This window comes from Petromyzon marinus, chromosome 4 (genome assembly GCF_048934315.1).
Source record: "Petromyzon marinus isolate PM22_M1 ecotype Great Lakes invasive population chromosome 4, UKy_Petmar_22M1.pri1.0, whole genome shotgun sequence".
In the NCBI taxonomy this organism is placed as follows: Eukaryota; Metazoa; Chordata; class Hyperoartia; order Petromyzontiformes; family Petromyzontidae; genus Petromyzon; species Petromyzon marinus.
This window is the reverse complement of record NC_133670.1, coordinates 26,260,250-26,277,797: the sequence shown is the minus strand read 5'-3', so window position 1 is coordinate 26,277,797 and position 17,548 is coordinate 26,260,250. Positions and strand designations below refer to the sequence as shown.

The window sequence follows — 17,548 nt, the reverse complement described above, 5'->3', positions numbered from 1 at the left end:
TGTGTGTACTGTGCTGTGTGTACTGTGTATGTGCTGTGTGTACTATGTACTGTGTGTACTGTGTATGTGTGTACTGTGTATGTGCTGTGTGTACTACCACTACCCCAACTACCACTATTACTACCGCGTCTACTACGACCGCATCTCCTGCTACCGCGTAGAGCGATGGAAACCTGTTAATAAATTTTGCCTTTGTTCATTGTGATTAAAGTTTTTTTGGAAAATGTATTGGACCAGCCAAAACTTATATACACGTCTAATTTACAATAAACATATTATCTACAATGTATCTGTTCGAGACAATGCATCTGGTGCTGGTGCTACTACGGCGTTGGCAATGGTGCGCAAGCAAAAAAAGTAATAGGCGACGATTCGGACAACGGCCCTTCTTCATGGTACATAAATAGGATAAACACATGTAGGACACAGCGAATGAGACGAAGGAGAAATATTTTTATTAGAATAAGGTAAAGGCGCAGCCCTGTAATTGCTCGCTCACGTCACTGTTGGCGGAAGGGCCCCCACAAAGGAAAGGATATACAGGCCGACCCTGGCGCGCTGGCCAGACGTCTTTGAAGATGTGTAAGTACCCACACTTTACCCCACCACTCGCGACCTACCGACCGATGGTGACCCATGCATGCTGCTGGGTGAAGAGACGGCTGGAGGGGGTGGGGGGAGTGGGGATCTACCCACAGCTGCGGCTGCCGCGTCGGGAGAACGAACGGCAACGAGTAAGTCGCCATTTCTTACATCACACATATATACCTGTGTACCACATCACACACACATATATATAATACACACGTGTACTCACACAAGCCGTGCTGCACGGTGACACCACGCGCTCTCTGTGCGCTGGGCCCCGCGTGCCACGGCTATCGCGGCTACCGGGCCCCGTGTTGTGTCGGGTCACGAAACGTTCCTTTTCCGTGCGATGTTTCACGAAAACTTGCCGATTTCTCCTCTTCAACATCACCAGCAAACATCGTCGTCGTCATCAGCAGCAGCCGTTGGCAATCGACTGTTGGATGAAGGTCGCCCTCCCCACGCTGTCGCGATCCGTCTCAGTTCAGCCTGCACATGAACCGGTTTCAGCATACGGCTCTTGTCCCCGTTCTATCACCGGCAATGGACGGGGGGGGGGGAGGTGCAGGGGGTCTATTTTGGAAGAGTGCCCCCCGATTCGCGTAGCTGTGGATCTGGCCGCGTGGATTCCCGTCGCGAGCAGCGCCTCGCGATCTCTCTGTGCCTGTGGTGGCGGTGACTTGCAGGGGGAGACGACAACACAACATGCACACCGTAATCCAACGCGAATACATTCACTTAAATAAGATATAAAAAATAAAATATGCACAAGTCCCCGTATAGCCTACATTGTACACACACACACACAGGTATATTAGCGATAGCAATAAGAGTAGGTCACTGTACGTTTTGTTGCTGGCCGCTTAGCATTTTCACGTATTGTACACCCCCCCTCTCCCCTCCCCCCGCTGGCAACAATGTTGCTGAGAGTGGTGATCCGACCCGTGGCGATTTCGTGCAAACAAACAAGACGGAAAGTGCAGCATCGAAGGAACATCACAATCATCGCGGCGCCATCATCATCATCATCGCCGTCACGTTATCGAGGATGGCTCTCAGTGGCAACTGCTCCGAGCCAGCGAGACTCGAGTCCTCGCGACCCACCGCGCGTTCACCAAATTCACCCGCTTCTAAAACTTTATATTAAGTCGTCACACACTGCACGCGTCTGATGATTTCTAAACACGTCCCACATGACCCACAGTGTGATCATTTACATGGCTATGGAGGGCTTATGCGCCTGTGTGTGTGCGTGTGTGTCACTTGGGGAGTCTTTAGCAATCAACGGGGGAGCGGTGGCGCAGTGGTTAGCGTGCTGAGCTCAGAACCTGAAAATCCGAGTTGGATTCCCGCTCATGATCAATAACTGGCGAATATTTAAACAGATCATGGACCTGCTCTAGATCGACTCAGCCTCAAACGAGTACCTGGTGCGGTTTGTAAACATCGTCACTGGAGAGACAAAGGCGGTCGGGCGTAATGCTGGCCACCCACCCCCTCGTGTGACGTGCTGGCCTTCACAGGTGCTCGCTAACAGCACCTGTCCCGAACAGTTTATTAAAGGCTATACGAGAGATCGTTATCTTTGTTTAGTAATCATCAGGCTCGTGAGGCATGTAAGGACTGAATTTGTTTTGTATTTGAACGGAAGTGAATGTGTGACCTGGGAGGAATGAGCTGTTCAACTTCACCTCGTTCACGTGCTTTGGCGAATGCGTGAAACGTTTTCACTCTCAGCTATAATTTATTTTATTGGTGCTGCTTGTTGCTGACCGCTTAGCATTTTCATCATTTATGGCCTGAGATAAGCAGCGGCAAGAAGCGAACTGCGACTCTGCGTCCCACGTGGATGCGGTCCAGTGTCGGGGCACATGCACGCGGGCGCCCAGTGAGAGATTACTCGGCATAGGATTCTCGCAGCGCCACGATTCTTTCAGAGTTCGTTCTCACGTGACGAACACCGCGCACGCTGCTGCGTAGATGTCGCGGTCGTGCTGCAGAGCATCTGCGATCTGATCTCGGGTTGCAACGCGTGCTGTTCTCAACTGAACCGATTTCCCTCGGATAGGCCAAACGTCGGACATCGTGCCGAACAACGCGTGGTACAACCCGCGAAAACCCAAGTGCCGTCTAAGTAGCGAGCTGTAGGTGCACACGTGTGTCCTGCTACAGCAAGTGGCGTGGAACGCGTCAAGTAATGAAGAGCGCGCGCACCTCTGACGCACGCACACGACACGTGCACTGCACACACATGCACGCGCTCTGTACGTATACTGTACATATACGGTGTATGTATACTGTCGTATGTACAGTAAGCAGCGTTGTCCAACTCTCGCGGTTCTTCAGCCGCCGTCTCCTGTCTCGAGTGAGCAGTCAACATCCCTGTGGCCCCACCACACTGACAACAGTGGCGAGTCCAGAGACCCAGTGAGCAGGGCCACTTGGCGTGGGAGTGGGGGGACACTCTCAGTGTAAGAGCTCAAATTGGAGGTGAGGTCTCGGTAGCTGATGCTGCTGCTGCTGGATTTAGCAGAAGGAAGGAAGTGATGCCGAGCGAGGTGTGGTGATGACATCAACTTCATTGTCCGTGATGGCCTCGTTTGCTCGAGTGCCTCCCCAGCCACCCTGAGGAGCCACTTAGGCATTGGGGGGCAGGGATACACGGAAGGGAGTTGGGGGGGAGGGTGCGTGCCCCCCTCACACGGCCCCCCAGAGAATCGCCACTGGTCCCCCCCCCCGCCCCAAATCTCTCAGTAGAGGCGCGGAGCCGCCTGTGCCAGCGCCCCTATAGACAACTTCTCCTGCTCGCCCCACAGCAGCGGCGAGCGAGCCCGGATTGCGCCCACCCTCTCCTCTTCCTCCTCCTCGTACTCCTCCTCCTCATCCTCGTCGTCTTCCAGATCTTCCTCCTCCTCCTCGTCGTCTCCGTCCACGGAAGGCGACGCCGCGGGGGACAGCGCCCCCGCGCGAGCTCCGGCGCGGGGCTCGGTCCCCTTGCTCTCCTCGCCTCGGACCCCTTCGCCGCACAGGGGTCCCAGAATCGGGGGTCCCCTCGTCACCCCGCCGCGCTCCTTGGACGCGTCGGAGGATGAGGGGGTGCCGGGCCCCGGCATCCCCTTGCCCTGAGCCCGGTCCTTGCCGCTGCCCCCCGCGGAGGTGGCGGGGCCCCCCCCGCGGGGGCCCTTCTCCGTGCCCCCCGCCTGCTCGCGCGCCTTCTTGCTTCGCTTCCACTTCATGCGCCGGTTCTGGAACCAGATCTTGACCTGCAGGGCCGGCGGGAACGGGGTTAGTAGCAGATTCATATCTCTGAATCTTAATCAGAATCTTTATTTATACTAGAGGAATCAGATGAGATATAAAGTCCTTTTTAACATATTTCCGATACCAGATCTCCATTTGCACGAAACCTATCCTCAACCTGCACCATCAATTAATCTAAACGTCGTGGGACCCACATCAGAATCTATATGACAAACATGTAAACCAACTTTACCATATCTAAGGACGTTCGTTTCACCTAGATGATGGTATTAGTGATGCTCATGTTAACATGAAAACACGTAAGAGGAGATATCGAGATGTTATCATGAACAGAAGCCTGACCTTCGATCCACACTCAAAATATAACTGTCAACAGATCAAATCAAGAATCGCCCTGCTATAGAAACTCGCAGGAACGACCTGGGGGTACTCCAGTTGATGATCAACTCAGAGTCAATGCCCTCCAGCTGCGTCCTAGAACTCTTACACAAAACTGCTCGATGGTTCTGTTGCTGCTGCTACTGTCACCATCCTAGAATATCACCCACATCCAGAAGAAGGCTGCTGTGCGAACAGAGTGGAGGAATGTCCACCCCGGGAGGTGGCACCGGTACAGCCATCAACCGCATCAGGACATCAACAGAGTGATGCAACGTCTCGTTCATCAGGACATCAACAGATCGATGCACACGTCTCGTTCATCAGGACATCAACAGATAGATGCACACATCTCGTTCACGAACAGAAAATTGATGACAAGCCACAGTGGTGAGATGATGGCCACACAACGCGAACTCTGGACCACAAATTCGACCACTGTGGTCTGTGCTAGTTGTCCAAGGAGGAATGACAAATAGATACAAGCTCTCTCTCTCTCCCGAAGCCCTCTCGCCATGATCAGCAGACGTCCTTATTGGCATCGAGCTCCTGAGTGAATTGCCATGTGCAAGAATTAAACCTAAACCTAGCATAACCAGAACCAGATCTCAACCTCAGTGATCATGACACACATCTCTCCTGTGTCTCAATGAGCATGAGACGTGTCTCACCTGTGTCTCAGTGATCATGAGACACGTCTCTCCTGTGTCTCAGTGATCATGAGACACGTCTCACCTGTCTCAGTGAGCATGAGACGTGTCTCATCTGTGTCTCAGTTATCATGAGACGTGTCTCACCTGTGTCTCAGTTATCATGAGACGTGTCTCACCTGTGTCTCAGTGAGCAGGAGACGCATCTCACCTGTGTCTCAGTGAGCAGGAGACGCGTCTCACCTGTGTCTCAGTGAGCAGGAGACGCGTCTCACCTGTGTCTCAGTTAGCATGAGACGCATCTCACCTGTGTCTCAGTTATCATGAGACGCGTCTCACCTGTGTCTCAGTGAGCATGAGACGTGTCTCACCTGTGTCTCAGTTATCATAAGACGCGTCTCACCTGTGTCTCAGTTACCATGAGAGACGTCTCACCTATGTCTCAGTGAGCATGAGACACGTCTCACCTGTGTCTCAGTGATCATGAGAGACGTCTCACCTGTGTCTCAGTTATCATGAGACACGTCTCACCTGTGTCTCAGTGATCATGAGACGTGTCTCACCTGTGTCTCAGTGATCATGAGACATGTCTCACCTGTGTCTCAGTGAGCATGAGACATGTCTCACCTGTGTATCAGTTATCATGGGACACGTCTCACCTGTGTTTCAGTTATCATGAGAAACGTCTCACCTGTGTCTCAGTTATCATGAGACACGTCTCAACTGTGTCTCAGTGAGCATGAGACGTGTCTATCCTGTGTCTCAGTTATCATGAGACACGTCTCACCTGTGTCTCAGTTATCATGAGACACGTCTAACCTGTGTCTCAGTGAGCAGGAAACGTGTCTCACCTGTGTCTCAGTTATCATGAGACGTGTCTCACCTGTGTCTCAGTTATCATGATACGCGTCTCACCTGTGACTCAGTGAGCATGAGACGCGTCTCACCTGTGTCTCAGTTATCATGATACGCGTCTCACCTGTGTCTCAGTTAGCATGAGACGCGTCTCACCTGTGTCTCAGTTATCATGAGACCCGTCTAACCTGTGTCTCAGTGAGCATGAGACGTGTCTCATCTGTGTCTCAGTTATCATGAGACGTGTCTCACCTGTGTCTCAGTTATCATGAGACTTGTCTCATCTGTGTCTCAGTTATCATGAGACGTGTCTCACCTGTGTCTCAGTTATCATGAGACGTGTCTCACCTGTGTCTCAGTGAGCAGGAGACGCATCTCACCTGTGTCTCAGTGAGCAGGAGACGCGTCTCACCTGTGTCTCAGTGAGCAGGAGACGCGTCTCACCTGTGTCTCAGTTAGCATGAGACGCATCTCACCTGTGTCTCAGTTATCATGAGACGCGTCTCACCTGTGTCTCAGTGAGCATGAGACGTGTCTCACCTGTGTCTCAGTTATCATAAGACGCGTCTCACCTGTGTCTCAGTTACCATGAGAGACGTCTCACCTATGTCTCAGTGAGCATGAGACACGTCTCACCTGTGTCTCAGTGATCATGAGAGACGTCTCACCTGTGTCTCAGTTATCATGAGACACGTCTCACCTGTGTCTCAGTGATCATGAGACGTGTCTCACCTGTGTCTCAGTGATCATGAGACATGTCTCACCTGTGTCTCAGTGAGCATGAGACGTGTCTCACCTGTGTATCAGTTATCATGGGACACGTCTCACCTGTGTTTCAGTTATCATGAGAAACGTCTCACCTGTGTCTCAGTGAGCATGAGACGTGTCTCACCTGTGTCTCAGTTATCATGAGACACGTCTCAACTGTGTCTCAGTGAGCATGAGACGTGTCTATCCTGTGTCTCAGTTATCATGAGACACGTCTCACCTGTATCTCAGTTATCATGAGACACGTCTAACCTGTGTCTCAGTGAGCAGGAAACGTGTCTCACCTGTGTCTCAGTTATCATGAGACGTGTCTCACCTGTGTCTCAGTTATCATGATACGCGTCTCACCTGTGACTCAGTGAGCATGAGACGTGTCTCACCTGTGTCTCAGTTATCATGATACGCGTCTCACCTGTGTCTCAGTTAGCATGAGACGCGTCTCACCTGTGTCTCAGTTATCATGAGACGTGTCTCACCTGTCTCAGTGAGCATGAGACGTGTCTCACCTGTGTCTCAGTGAGCATGAGACGTGTCTCACCTGTGACTCAGTGATCATGAGACGCATCTCACCTGTGTCTCAGTTATCATGATACGCGTCTCACCTGTGTCTCAGTCATCATAAGACACGTCTCACCTGTGTCTCAGTTATCATGAGACACGTCTCACCTGTGTCTCAGTTATCATGAGATACGTCTCACCTGTGTCTCAGTGAGCATGAGACGTGTCTCACCTGTGACTCAGTGATCATGAGACGCGTCTCACCTGTGTCTCAGTTATCATGATACGCGTCTCACCTGTGTCTCAGTGAGCATGAGACGTGTCTCACCTGTGTCTCAGTTATCATGAGACGTGTCTCACCTGTGTCTCAGTCATCATGAGACACGTCTAACCTGAGTCTCAGTGAGCAGGAGACGTGTCTCACCTGTGTCTCAGTTATCATGATACGCGTCTCACCTGTGTCTCAGTGAGCATGAGACGTGTCTCACCTGTGACTCAGTGATCATGAGACGCGTCTCACCTGTGTCTCAGTTATCATGATACGCGTCTCACCTGTGTCTCAGTGAGCATGAGACGTGTCTCACCTGTGTCTCAGTTATCATGAGACGTGTCTCACCTGTGTCTCAGTCATCATGAGACACGTCTAACCTGAGTCTCAGTGAGCAGGAGACGTGTCTCACCTGTGTCTCAGTTATCATGAGACGTGTCTATCCTGTGTCTCAGTTATCATAAGACACGTCTCACCTGTGTCTCAGTTATCATGAGACACGTCTCACCTGTGTCTCAGTTATCATGAGATACGTCTCACCTGTGTCTCAGTGAGCATGAGACGTGTCTCACCTGTGTCTCAGTTATCATGAGACCCGTCTAACCTGTGTCTCAGTGAGCATGAGACGTGTCTCACCTGTGTCTCAGTTATCATGAGACGCGTCTCGCCTGTGTCTCAGTTATCATGATACGCGTCTCACCTGTGTCTCAGTTATCATGAGACACGTCTCACCTGTGTCTCAGCGAGCATGAGAGACGTCTCACCTGTGTCTCAGTGATCATGAGACGTGTCTCTCCTGTGTCTGAGTGAGCAGAAGACACGTCTCACCTGTGTCTCCGTTATCATGAGACATGTCTCACCTGTGTCTCAGTGAGCATGAGACGTCTCTCACCTGTGTCTCAGTGATAATGAGACACGTCTCACCTGTGTCTCAGTGATCATGAGAGACGTCTCACCTGTGTCTCAGTTATCATGAAATGTGTCTCACCTGTGTCTCAGTGATCATGAGACACGTCTCACCTGTGTCTCAGTGATCATGAGAGACGTCTCACCTGTGTCTCAGTTATCATGAAATGTGTCTCACCTGTGTCTCAGATATCATGAGATGTGTCTCACCTGTGTCTCAGTGATCATGAGACACGTCTCACCTGTGTCTCAGTGAGCATGAGACACGTCTCACCTGTGTCTCAGTGATCATGAGACACGTCTCTCCTGTGTCTCAGTGAGCATGAGACGTGTCTCATCTGTGTCTCAATGATCATGATAGACGTGTCTCACCTGTGTCTCAGTGATCATGAGACACGTCTCTCCTGTGTCTCAGTGAGCATGAGACGTGTCTCACCTGTGTCTCAGTTATCATGAGACACGTCTCTCCTGTGTCTCAGTTATCATGAGATGCGTCTCACCTGTATCTCAGTGAGCATGAGACGTGTCTCACCTGTGTCTCAGTTATCATGAGACGTGTCTCACCTGTGTCTCAGTGATCATGAGACGTGTCTCACCTGTGTCTCAGTGAGCATGAGACGTGTCTCACCTGTGTCTCAGTCATCATGAGACACGTCTCACCTGTGTCTCAGTGATCATGAGACGTGTCTCACCTGTGTCTCAGTGAGCATGAGAGACGTGTCTCTCCTGTGTCTCAGTTATCATGAGAGGCGTCTCACCTGCGTCTCCGTGAGCATGAGCGACGTCGCCACTTCAAATCGCTTGGGCCGGGACAGGTACTTGTTGAGCTTGAACTGATGTTCGAGTTCCAGCAGCTGCTGAGACGTGAAGGCTGTGCGTGGCCGACGGCACTTGCCGAGCAGACTGGCCTGCACCTGGGCTGCACACACACGCACACATCATCAACATAATCGTCATTTCATCAGCCAGTGTTTATCCACTGCTGCATGAAGGCCTCACCACACTGTCGCCATCCATTACGGTGCAGTGTTGCTGCTACTGTCAGTCTTACCCCTGCACATTTAGCTGCTCTCATCACTCCATCTCCACGGTGAGTGTCCTCTCTGTCAACAGCACCCAAAGATGAATATCCCCGTTCAGCTGTAGAAGGCTATTTGTGCTGTTAGCGAGCTGTTAGCGGGCACCTATTAAGACCAGCGCGGCATGAGCGGATGGCGTGGCCAGCAGCACGCACGGCCGCCTTTGTCTTTGTGAGCCCAGTGTTGATGTTCACACGCCGCATCAAAGTGTGTATTTAAGGCTGAGTCGTCCTATGCGAGACCCACAAACGGTTCCGGTATCACTCGCCACGAGATGTTAGCCGCGGCCGTGATTGTTGTTCGTCAAGCAGTGTGCAAACCGCTGCGTCACCGCTCTCTCTTCACAACGTTCGCGATCCCCGAGCAGTGCACGGGGAGCGGTGGCGCAGTGGTTAGCGCATTGTGAAATGAACCTGGCGATATTCCTGAACTCAATTCCCGGTCGCGGCTAACATCAGTGGCAAATGATGTCTGAGCCGGTCTTGACCAACCCCATATGTTTCTTAGTCAAAGAGCACTCTTGCAAGCGTGGTTAAACAACCCCGGTGACCAATACTGCCTTAGGGAGGCCTTCATCCAGCAGTGGATGGACAATGTGCAGGTCCACTCTTGTTTGACACTTTGTTTACGACTATAACGAGTGTTTAACCATATTACGAGTCGCGTAACCAGTGATATAGCCAGATAACCAGTGATACAACCAGTATACCTCAGAAGTAGACATATACACCGCACAATGCTTACACAAGTTAATCATAACAATATCGATTTAAAACTTTCGTGACTGCAGGGATTCATATTCTTGGTTCTTTCGGTAAAGTCACGTAGAAGGGAAACAATAAAATAATAAAAATATAAAACAATAAAATTCTCACGACGTTTTGACTGCAACACAAGCAATCATCATCAGCTGTGGTTTTCACACCTGATGATGATTGCTTGTGTTGCAGTCGAAACGTCGTGAGAATTTTATTGTTTTATATTTTTATTATTTTATTGTTTCCCTTCTACGTGACTTTACTGAAAGAACCAAGAATACATAACAATATCGTTATAATATCACCGTTATCGTTTACACTACACGTATTAAGACACTAAAACGCTTTATCCGAGCTGACGTTTCGGCAGACGCATCTTCCCGAATGTGTGCCACGTGTCTATTTCAGTAGGTTGCCGCGTTATACTCGTCTCCGGCAGGACAGCAAGCCGCCCATTCGGGGTGCAGCTGGGTCCAGGCAGCCACAGCGTTTCTGCGGCCGTCTGGAACGCTCTTGCTTCCACTTTTTAAATCTAGATTGAAAGCTACTTTCTTCAGAACTGCTCTTTTGTGGTTAGTTTGCTGTCCCTCGCCCCGCACTACCGATTAGCACGGTTGACTACGTATGGAGCGAAAGAAGTTCAACATATATACATACACAACAACAACAACATACATAAAATATGTTTACTTGAAACACGGTAGGATGAACTCCTCAGCCGTGGCAGATCACTGTTACAATTCAGTGGGCGCGCATGACATTGACTTCTCCAAGACGGAGGTTCTCTGCAAGCCATCCGGCTACCATGAGAGATTCGTTCATGAGGCCATCCACATATACAAACACAGAGATAATTTCAACCGAGAAGATGGATTCTGGCTTAGTAACCATTGTTATAAACCATTTCGGTTCTTAATCGATTGTATTTTACGGTGACCTTCAGACCGCAGTCCATTCGCTGGCACTGCCTCTTAATACCTTTCACACGACGGTCAATGGTATGGTTTATAGCATGTGGTATAATAATAAATAGTATAACATCGTAATATTTAACACAATTCATATGGCAATATATGGTATCGTAATTGTATAGTGAATATACAGCAGTGTGGCATATAGTGGGGTTGATAAAATAAGATATATTGTAAAGTTACAAGTCTAATATTTTATAGTCTAAAGTATAGGGCAGTGTATAGTAACGCATTGTATAATTCAAAGGTGGGATTTTGTCTATGAATATGATATTATATCATGTAGTTTAGATTGGAAGGTATAATATTATATTGTATAGTAATCCAGTTTATAGCATAGTTATTAACGCACCTATCCTATTCCTTTTATCTTTCCTTTTTTCTGTGTACCCGCCGCCACCCTCCTCCGATCCGGTGCTGGGTAACATGCTAATTCATGTTAATTCCGCCCACACAGCTTAAAAGACGCGGTCCATGCTTGGCAATGTTCACTCAAGCGCTGTCTTCTGGACAGTCCTGTTTATTCACCTGAAGAAGGCTACTTGTGTTGTGGCCGAAACGTCGTGAGAATCTTATTTTATGATGTTTTATTTTTATTATTTTATTTCCATTCTACGTGACTTTACCGAAAGAACCAAGAAGAAAAAAACATACATACCAATGACACAACCCGTAAATCTACTTGGCGTGTACAGAGTCACCGGCCACGTGGCTCTGCGCTCGAGCGGGCGGCTCGTGATCGGAAGGTCGCGAGTTCAAACTCTGGTTGGGTGGCTTGACTCAGACCATCATCCGTCCCTTCCTTCGGCTGGGTGTCAATGAAAAGCACGTGACCACTTTGCGGGGAGGTCAACAGTAGTTGTCCTATGGCGAGATTCACCCCCGCCGTAGGAATGTGGAATGTCCACCAATGCCTCGATGTCCATTTGAGGTGCAGGTAGAGTCGCCGCGACTCGTACTGTGTGCTCGACGCGCACGCCGTGACGGCCGATTCTCAGCTGTTGAGTTGCATTCGATGGAGTAAGGGAAGCAGCTCTGGTTAAGGGGCCAGATGCGGAACGTCGGTGGCGAAGAGAGCAACACCGATTCGGTGGGGTGGGGGGGGGCAAATTATTTCTCGAAGTAACATTGATTGCATGTAAACTAAGTCTCCGTTATCATAACATTTAAAGTATCTAAACTTAATTAATCATTACACTTGGGTGTTGCCCGCGGACGCGCAATCCCCACACACTATCCCCATGGGGCGCCTCTGCACTATAGTACTGTACTACACATGCACAGTACATGCACAGTACACAGCAGCACAAAGACCCCACGCGTGCCCGAATAGAACATCGGGGCGAGTGCTGTTCGCGAGCACTTGCGAATACGCATACCTAGAGCGGACCAACACAGAGACATCGGCGGTTACATGCTGCATGCCACATAGGAGTTTACACACATACACATAGGGGTGTGCGCAGTGGCTTACGCACACACAGATACGTAATAACGCACACATAATACGGACTGACAAGTAAATAGCTCTTTCGCACAGTAATATACATACAGATACAGTGCACGGTGATTTACGCATGGACAGAAACGTGCCTACCCAGCACCTTACTCAGTGAAGGCAATAACATATCACACACAAATAGCGAACTCCACAAAGCTACACGGTGACGTAAATGTACCTAATATCATATACTGTTGCTGATACGTACACGTTCAATACCTGCGTTGCAAGCTATAATAAACGCGTAGGCAGTAACACACGCACGCACACAGTCCTCGCTCAGATATATGACAGGTCATACAAAACCGTCCATCGTTCTCAAATGGTGCCACTGGCTACCACTGAGACAAAGGAAATGCATCTCCTGAGTACGACCAATACCTGGACCGGTTCTGGGCCTCCCCTTGGTGTACTCATACTCAAATTATGACCTGGTACGATGTATAAACATCACCACTCGGAAGACAAAGGGGGCCGGGCGTAGTGTGCCGTGCCGGGCTTCATTGGTGTTCGCTAACAGCACTTGTCCCAACAGTCTGTTAAACCTGTACGGGGGGTCTTTGTGTGATCACTGAGATGCGGGTGAGACATGTCTCAGATCATCGGTCTGAGTCAATCCATGGCCTTCCACATGATCTGGTCATGCTATTCCGGTTATCCTCGCTTCGGCTTCTGGCTGGCCATCGAACAAAGAAGGCCACTGCATCGCGCGCGTTCAGATGCGCTTCTGCGGCCGTCTGGAACGCTCTTCTTGCGATGTTAGGAAGCCACCGGAGCCATGTACTTTTACATCATCTAGATTCAAAACTCTTTTCTTTAAAAGTATTTTTGTGTTTCATTTGTTGTCCTTCCGAACCTCCAAATAGTACGGTTGGCTATGTACGGTGCAAACGAAATTCAATGTACACACATCTGGCTGCCGTCCTCCTCATACCACGGTTCCTCAGTCAACCCCCGCGCCCTCCTGAGGACCTCCGCGTCCCTCGACTCGCGCACGGCCCTCGCCAGCACGAGGACTCTCCCGGCAGAGCGCCGCCTCGCCGTGGCTGCTCCACAATCACTGCTGGGAATGCCACCCACGCGAACAGACACCCAGCCCCAGCAGCGAACAAACATCCAGCAGCAACGAACAAACACCCAGCCTCAGGAGAGAACAAACACCCAGCCCCAGCAGCAGCGAACAAACACCCAGCCCCAGCAGCAACGAACAGACACCCAGCCCCAGCAGCGAACAGACACCCAGTCCCAGCAGCAGCAGAGAACAGACACCCAGCAGCAGCAGCGAACAAACACCCAGCAGCAGCAGCAGCAGCGAACAAACACCCAGCAGCAGCAGCAGCGAACAAACACCCAGCAGCAGCGAACAGACACCCAGCCCCAGCAGCGAACAGACACCCAGCCCCAGCAGAGAACAGACACCCAGCCCCAGCAGAGAACAAACACCCAGCCCCAGCAGCAGCGAACAGACACTCAGCAGCAGCAACGAACAGACACCCAGCAGCAGCAGCGAACAAACACCCAGCCCCAGCAGAGAACAAACACCCAGCCCCAGCAGCAGCGAACAGACACGCAGCAGCAGCAACGAACAGACACCCAGCCCCAGCAGCAGCGAACAGACACCCAGCCCCAGCAGCGAACAGACACCCAGCACCAGCAGCGAACAAACACCCAGCCCCAGCAGCAGCGAACAGACACCCAGCAGCAACAGCAACGGCATCAAATCCACCGCCACGTCTAAGGGTGGCCCGGCGAAGTCCGAGGTGGAGGCACAGTGCGCCCCGAGCACCCTGGCCTCTCTTGTTCATAGTCGCGGACTTATTGTTGTTGTTGTTGTTTGCGCGAATACAGACACAGATCATCGAGACTGAGTTCTGGAGGTACATTACGATCATATTCTAGAAGGGCTAGCGAGCTGACAGTTGGCGCAAGTACAGGGTTAGGGTGAAATATAGGGCGAGGTATAGGGGTAGGAATAGGGTGAGGTATAGGGGTAGGAATAGGGTGAGGTATAGGGGTAGGAATAGGGCGAGGTATAGGGGTAGGAATAGGGTGAGGTATAGGGTGGGATACAGCCGATTCCACGCTTACAGCCGGGAACATTTGGAGCACAGTTTGTCTTTAAAATTTGAGCCTCCAAAAATGATGGCGCGGAGTGTTGAGAGCTCTCATTCATTAACACACTTACACACTGCACACTTACACACTGCACAATTACACAATGCACACTTACATACGTTGCACACTTACACACGCTGCACACGTACACACACTGTACACTTACACACACTGCACACTTACACACACTGTACGATTGTCTCGCCATCAGCGATCGAGGTAGTCACCACCCGGGGAGTGTGACGTTATAGCCGACAAAAAGCGAAACGGGCAACTACCAATTTACTGGCATCTGTTTACAAAGAACTGAACACAATTGTCAATATTTAAAGATTTTACGCAACACCTACTGAGAGGTAGCTATTCGTAAGAATAAAAACTGTTAATTGATAAACGTGTTTTATTTTATTTATTCTGATCATGCCCCATTGTGTAAAGGGCAGTCTCCAACTCGACCCAGCCTCGAAATGAATACCTGGTGCGATGTGTAAACATCTCCGCGAGGGAGACAAAGGCGGCCGGGCGTGGTGCTGACCACCCACCACTTCGTGTATCGTCCCAGCCTTAATAGGTGCTGCTCGCGAACAGCACTTGCCTCAAACGTTTCTACAAGACGATACGACGGATCGTCGCCTTTGTGCGGGCCCAAATCTGTGTGCACGCGTTTGTATGCGCGTGCGTCCGTCAGTGAGTGCGCACGCGGGCACACACGCACGCCCTTGCACAGTCGTGTCTGCCTGTGCGTCTGTTCTTGTGACTGTACACCCGAGTGCGTCTACACAGTGCGTGTGGAGGTAGACTCGAGCACACCCACGCGTGTGTGTTCACGCGCGCGTGTGTGTGTGTTCACGAGTCTAAGTGTGTGGAGAGCGGTGGCGTCGTATTTAGCGCATTGCGCTACGAAGCGGGTGACCTGAGTTCGATCCCACGCCCGTCCCTCACGGATATCATCATTGGTGAGTGATATCAGAAGCCATCTTAGACCTTCTCAAAGTCGACTCATCCTTCCACCTGGTGCGGTGTGTAAACATCAACAACAGCGCGTACTCACACGCGTGTGTCACTCGTGTGGATCACTCACGCCACGCGTTTATCACTCGCTTGTGTCACTCACGCCACGGGTCTATCACTCGCGTGTATCACTCGTGTGGATCACTCACGCCGCGCGTACTCACACGCGTGTGTCACTCGCGTGTGCCACTCACGCCGCGCCTACTCACACGTGTGCCACTCGCGCGTGTACTCGGGTAGGCGAGGCAGCACCACCCCGGCCGCCGACGCGCGCAGCCAGTGCTCCAGGGAGAGCCCCCCCTGCACCCCCCCTCCGGCCGCCGCCTTCAGCGACTCCACGTGCGGGAACGCGGGGTAGGCGAGGGTCGAGCCCGGGTAGCCGTACACGGGGGACCCGTAGAAGGCCGCCACCGCCGGTAAGGAGCCGGCCGGCAGCCCCACGTGCGGCAGGCCCAGCACCCCCGGTTTGGGGACGAGCCCCCCACGGGAGAGCGGCTGCAGGCCCGGGGGAGGGCCCCCCGCCGCAGCCCCGCACGGCGGAGACGGCGTCCGGGCGAGGCGGCCGTGGAGGCGGGACTGCTGTTGCTGCTGATGCTGCAAGTCGTGAGCACAGCTCACGATGTCACGGGGACTATCGGGGCCCCGTCGGGGCGGAGAGAGGCCCCCCATTGTCTGGTATGGCCCCCCGCCAGAGAGGGAGAGTCCCCCCTGAAGGAGCCGGATTCTGGGGGGCTCGTCCGCCAGGAGAGCGTCGATGCGGAAATTCTTGGATTTTTCCATCGCGCGCGCGATGAGGGGGCGTGGGGCGCGCCCTTGTGCGCGTGTGCTGCAGTAGGTGCGTGAGTGTCACAGTGTGCGTGCGTGTGTGCAATGCGTGTGAGTGTCACAATGTGCGTGTGTGCAATGCGTGTGAGTGTCACAATGTGCGTGTGTGTAATGCGCGTGAGTGTCACAATGTGCGTGTGTGTAATGCGTGTGTCACAATGTGCGTGTGTGCAATGCGTGTATCACAATGTGCGTGTGTGCAATGCGTGTGTCACAATGTGCGTGTGGGCAATGCGTGTGAGTGTCACAATGTGCGTGTGTGCAATGCGTGTGAGTGTCACAATGTGCGTGCGCGTGAGCGTCACAATGTGCGTGCGTGTGCTGTGAGTGTGTATCACTACGTGTACGGCGTGTGTGTAATGTGTGTATTTAGCCGTGTGTGTGGTTGTGTGTGCGTCAGGTTGTGTATATGTGCGGTTACACGTGTGTGCTTGTGGATTACACATGCACATACATACGCACGTGTATGCACAGGATTCACGTATGATTATCGATGCATGTGGTGTGTATGTTACGATGTGTACGTGTGTGTATACATGTCAGTACACGCGTAGAACGCGCGTGGAAGCAGATGACTGAAGTGCGCTCTACCCCCTCTACTCCCTCCTCTACTGTCTCTCCTCTCTGTCTCTCACTCTACTCTCGATGCGATCCACACCGAGCAGCCGCTCCCTCCGCGTGAAGCCGGCTGCTGTCCGAATGCGCGAGGGGAGACGGAGGCGATCAATGTCCGTGTCTGATCGCCCTACGCCTCGGCAGGGATTGGCCCGGCTGGACCCCAGCGGCGAGGGGGGTGGAAGAGGGAGTGGGCGGCTGGGGAATGGGATCGGGGAGCGGGGGGGTAGGAGGAGAGAGGCGGGGTCTGGACTGGGGGAGGGGGTAGGGGTGGGTGGGTGGCTGGGCGTGGGGTCTCGGCCTCTCGCCGAGAGGGATAATCGATATAATTAGCGAATCACGCCGTCGTTAGTGCGACTTTAGCGCCCGGGAGCGCGCGCGCGCTGCGCCACGTGGCGGAGGAGCTCGAGCTTCGTGAGGTCTGATTCCCACAGACAGCGGGGCCAGGCCAATCAACGCCTCCTCCTCCACAAAGACAAAGATCCCCCGTATAGCCTTCAA

The 17,548-nt window shown here is 52.0% G+C and overlaps 1 protein-coding gene across 1 annotated transcript; it reads right to left on the bottom strand.

Moving 5' to 3' along the window:
• Nucleotides 1-431: 431 nt before the first annotated feature.
• Nucleotides 432-17,242, bottom strand: MNX1 (motor neuron and pancreas homeobox 1). The gene is made up of 3 exons (XM_032944366.2): nucleotides 15,817-17,242; nucleotides 8,931-9,091; nucleotides 432-3,851 (listed from the first exon to the last, which is right to left on the bottom strand). The coding sequence occupies exons 1-3, from the start codon at nucleotides 16,385-16,387 to the stop codon at nucleotides 3,339-3,341; spliced, it is 1,245 nt and encodes a 414-aa protein (XP_032800257.1). The 5' UTR covers nucleotides 16,388-17,242; the 3' UTR covers nucleotides 432-3,338.
• Between the last annotated feature and the right edge of the window lie 306 nt (nucleotides 17,243-17,548).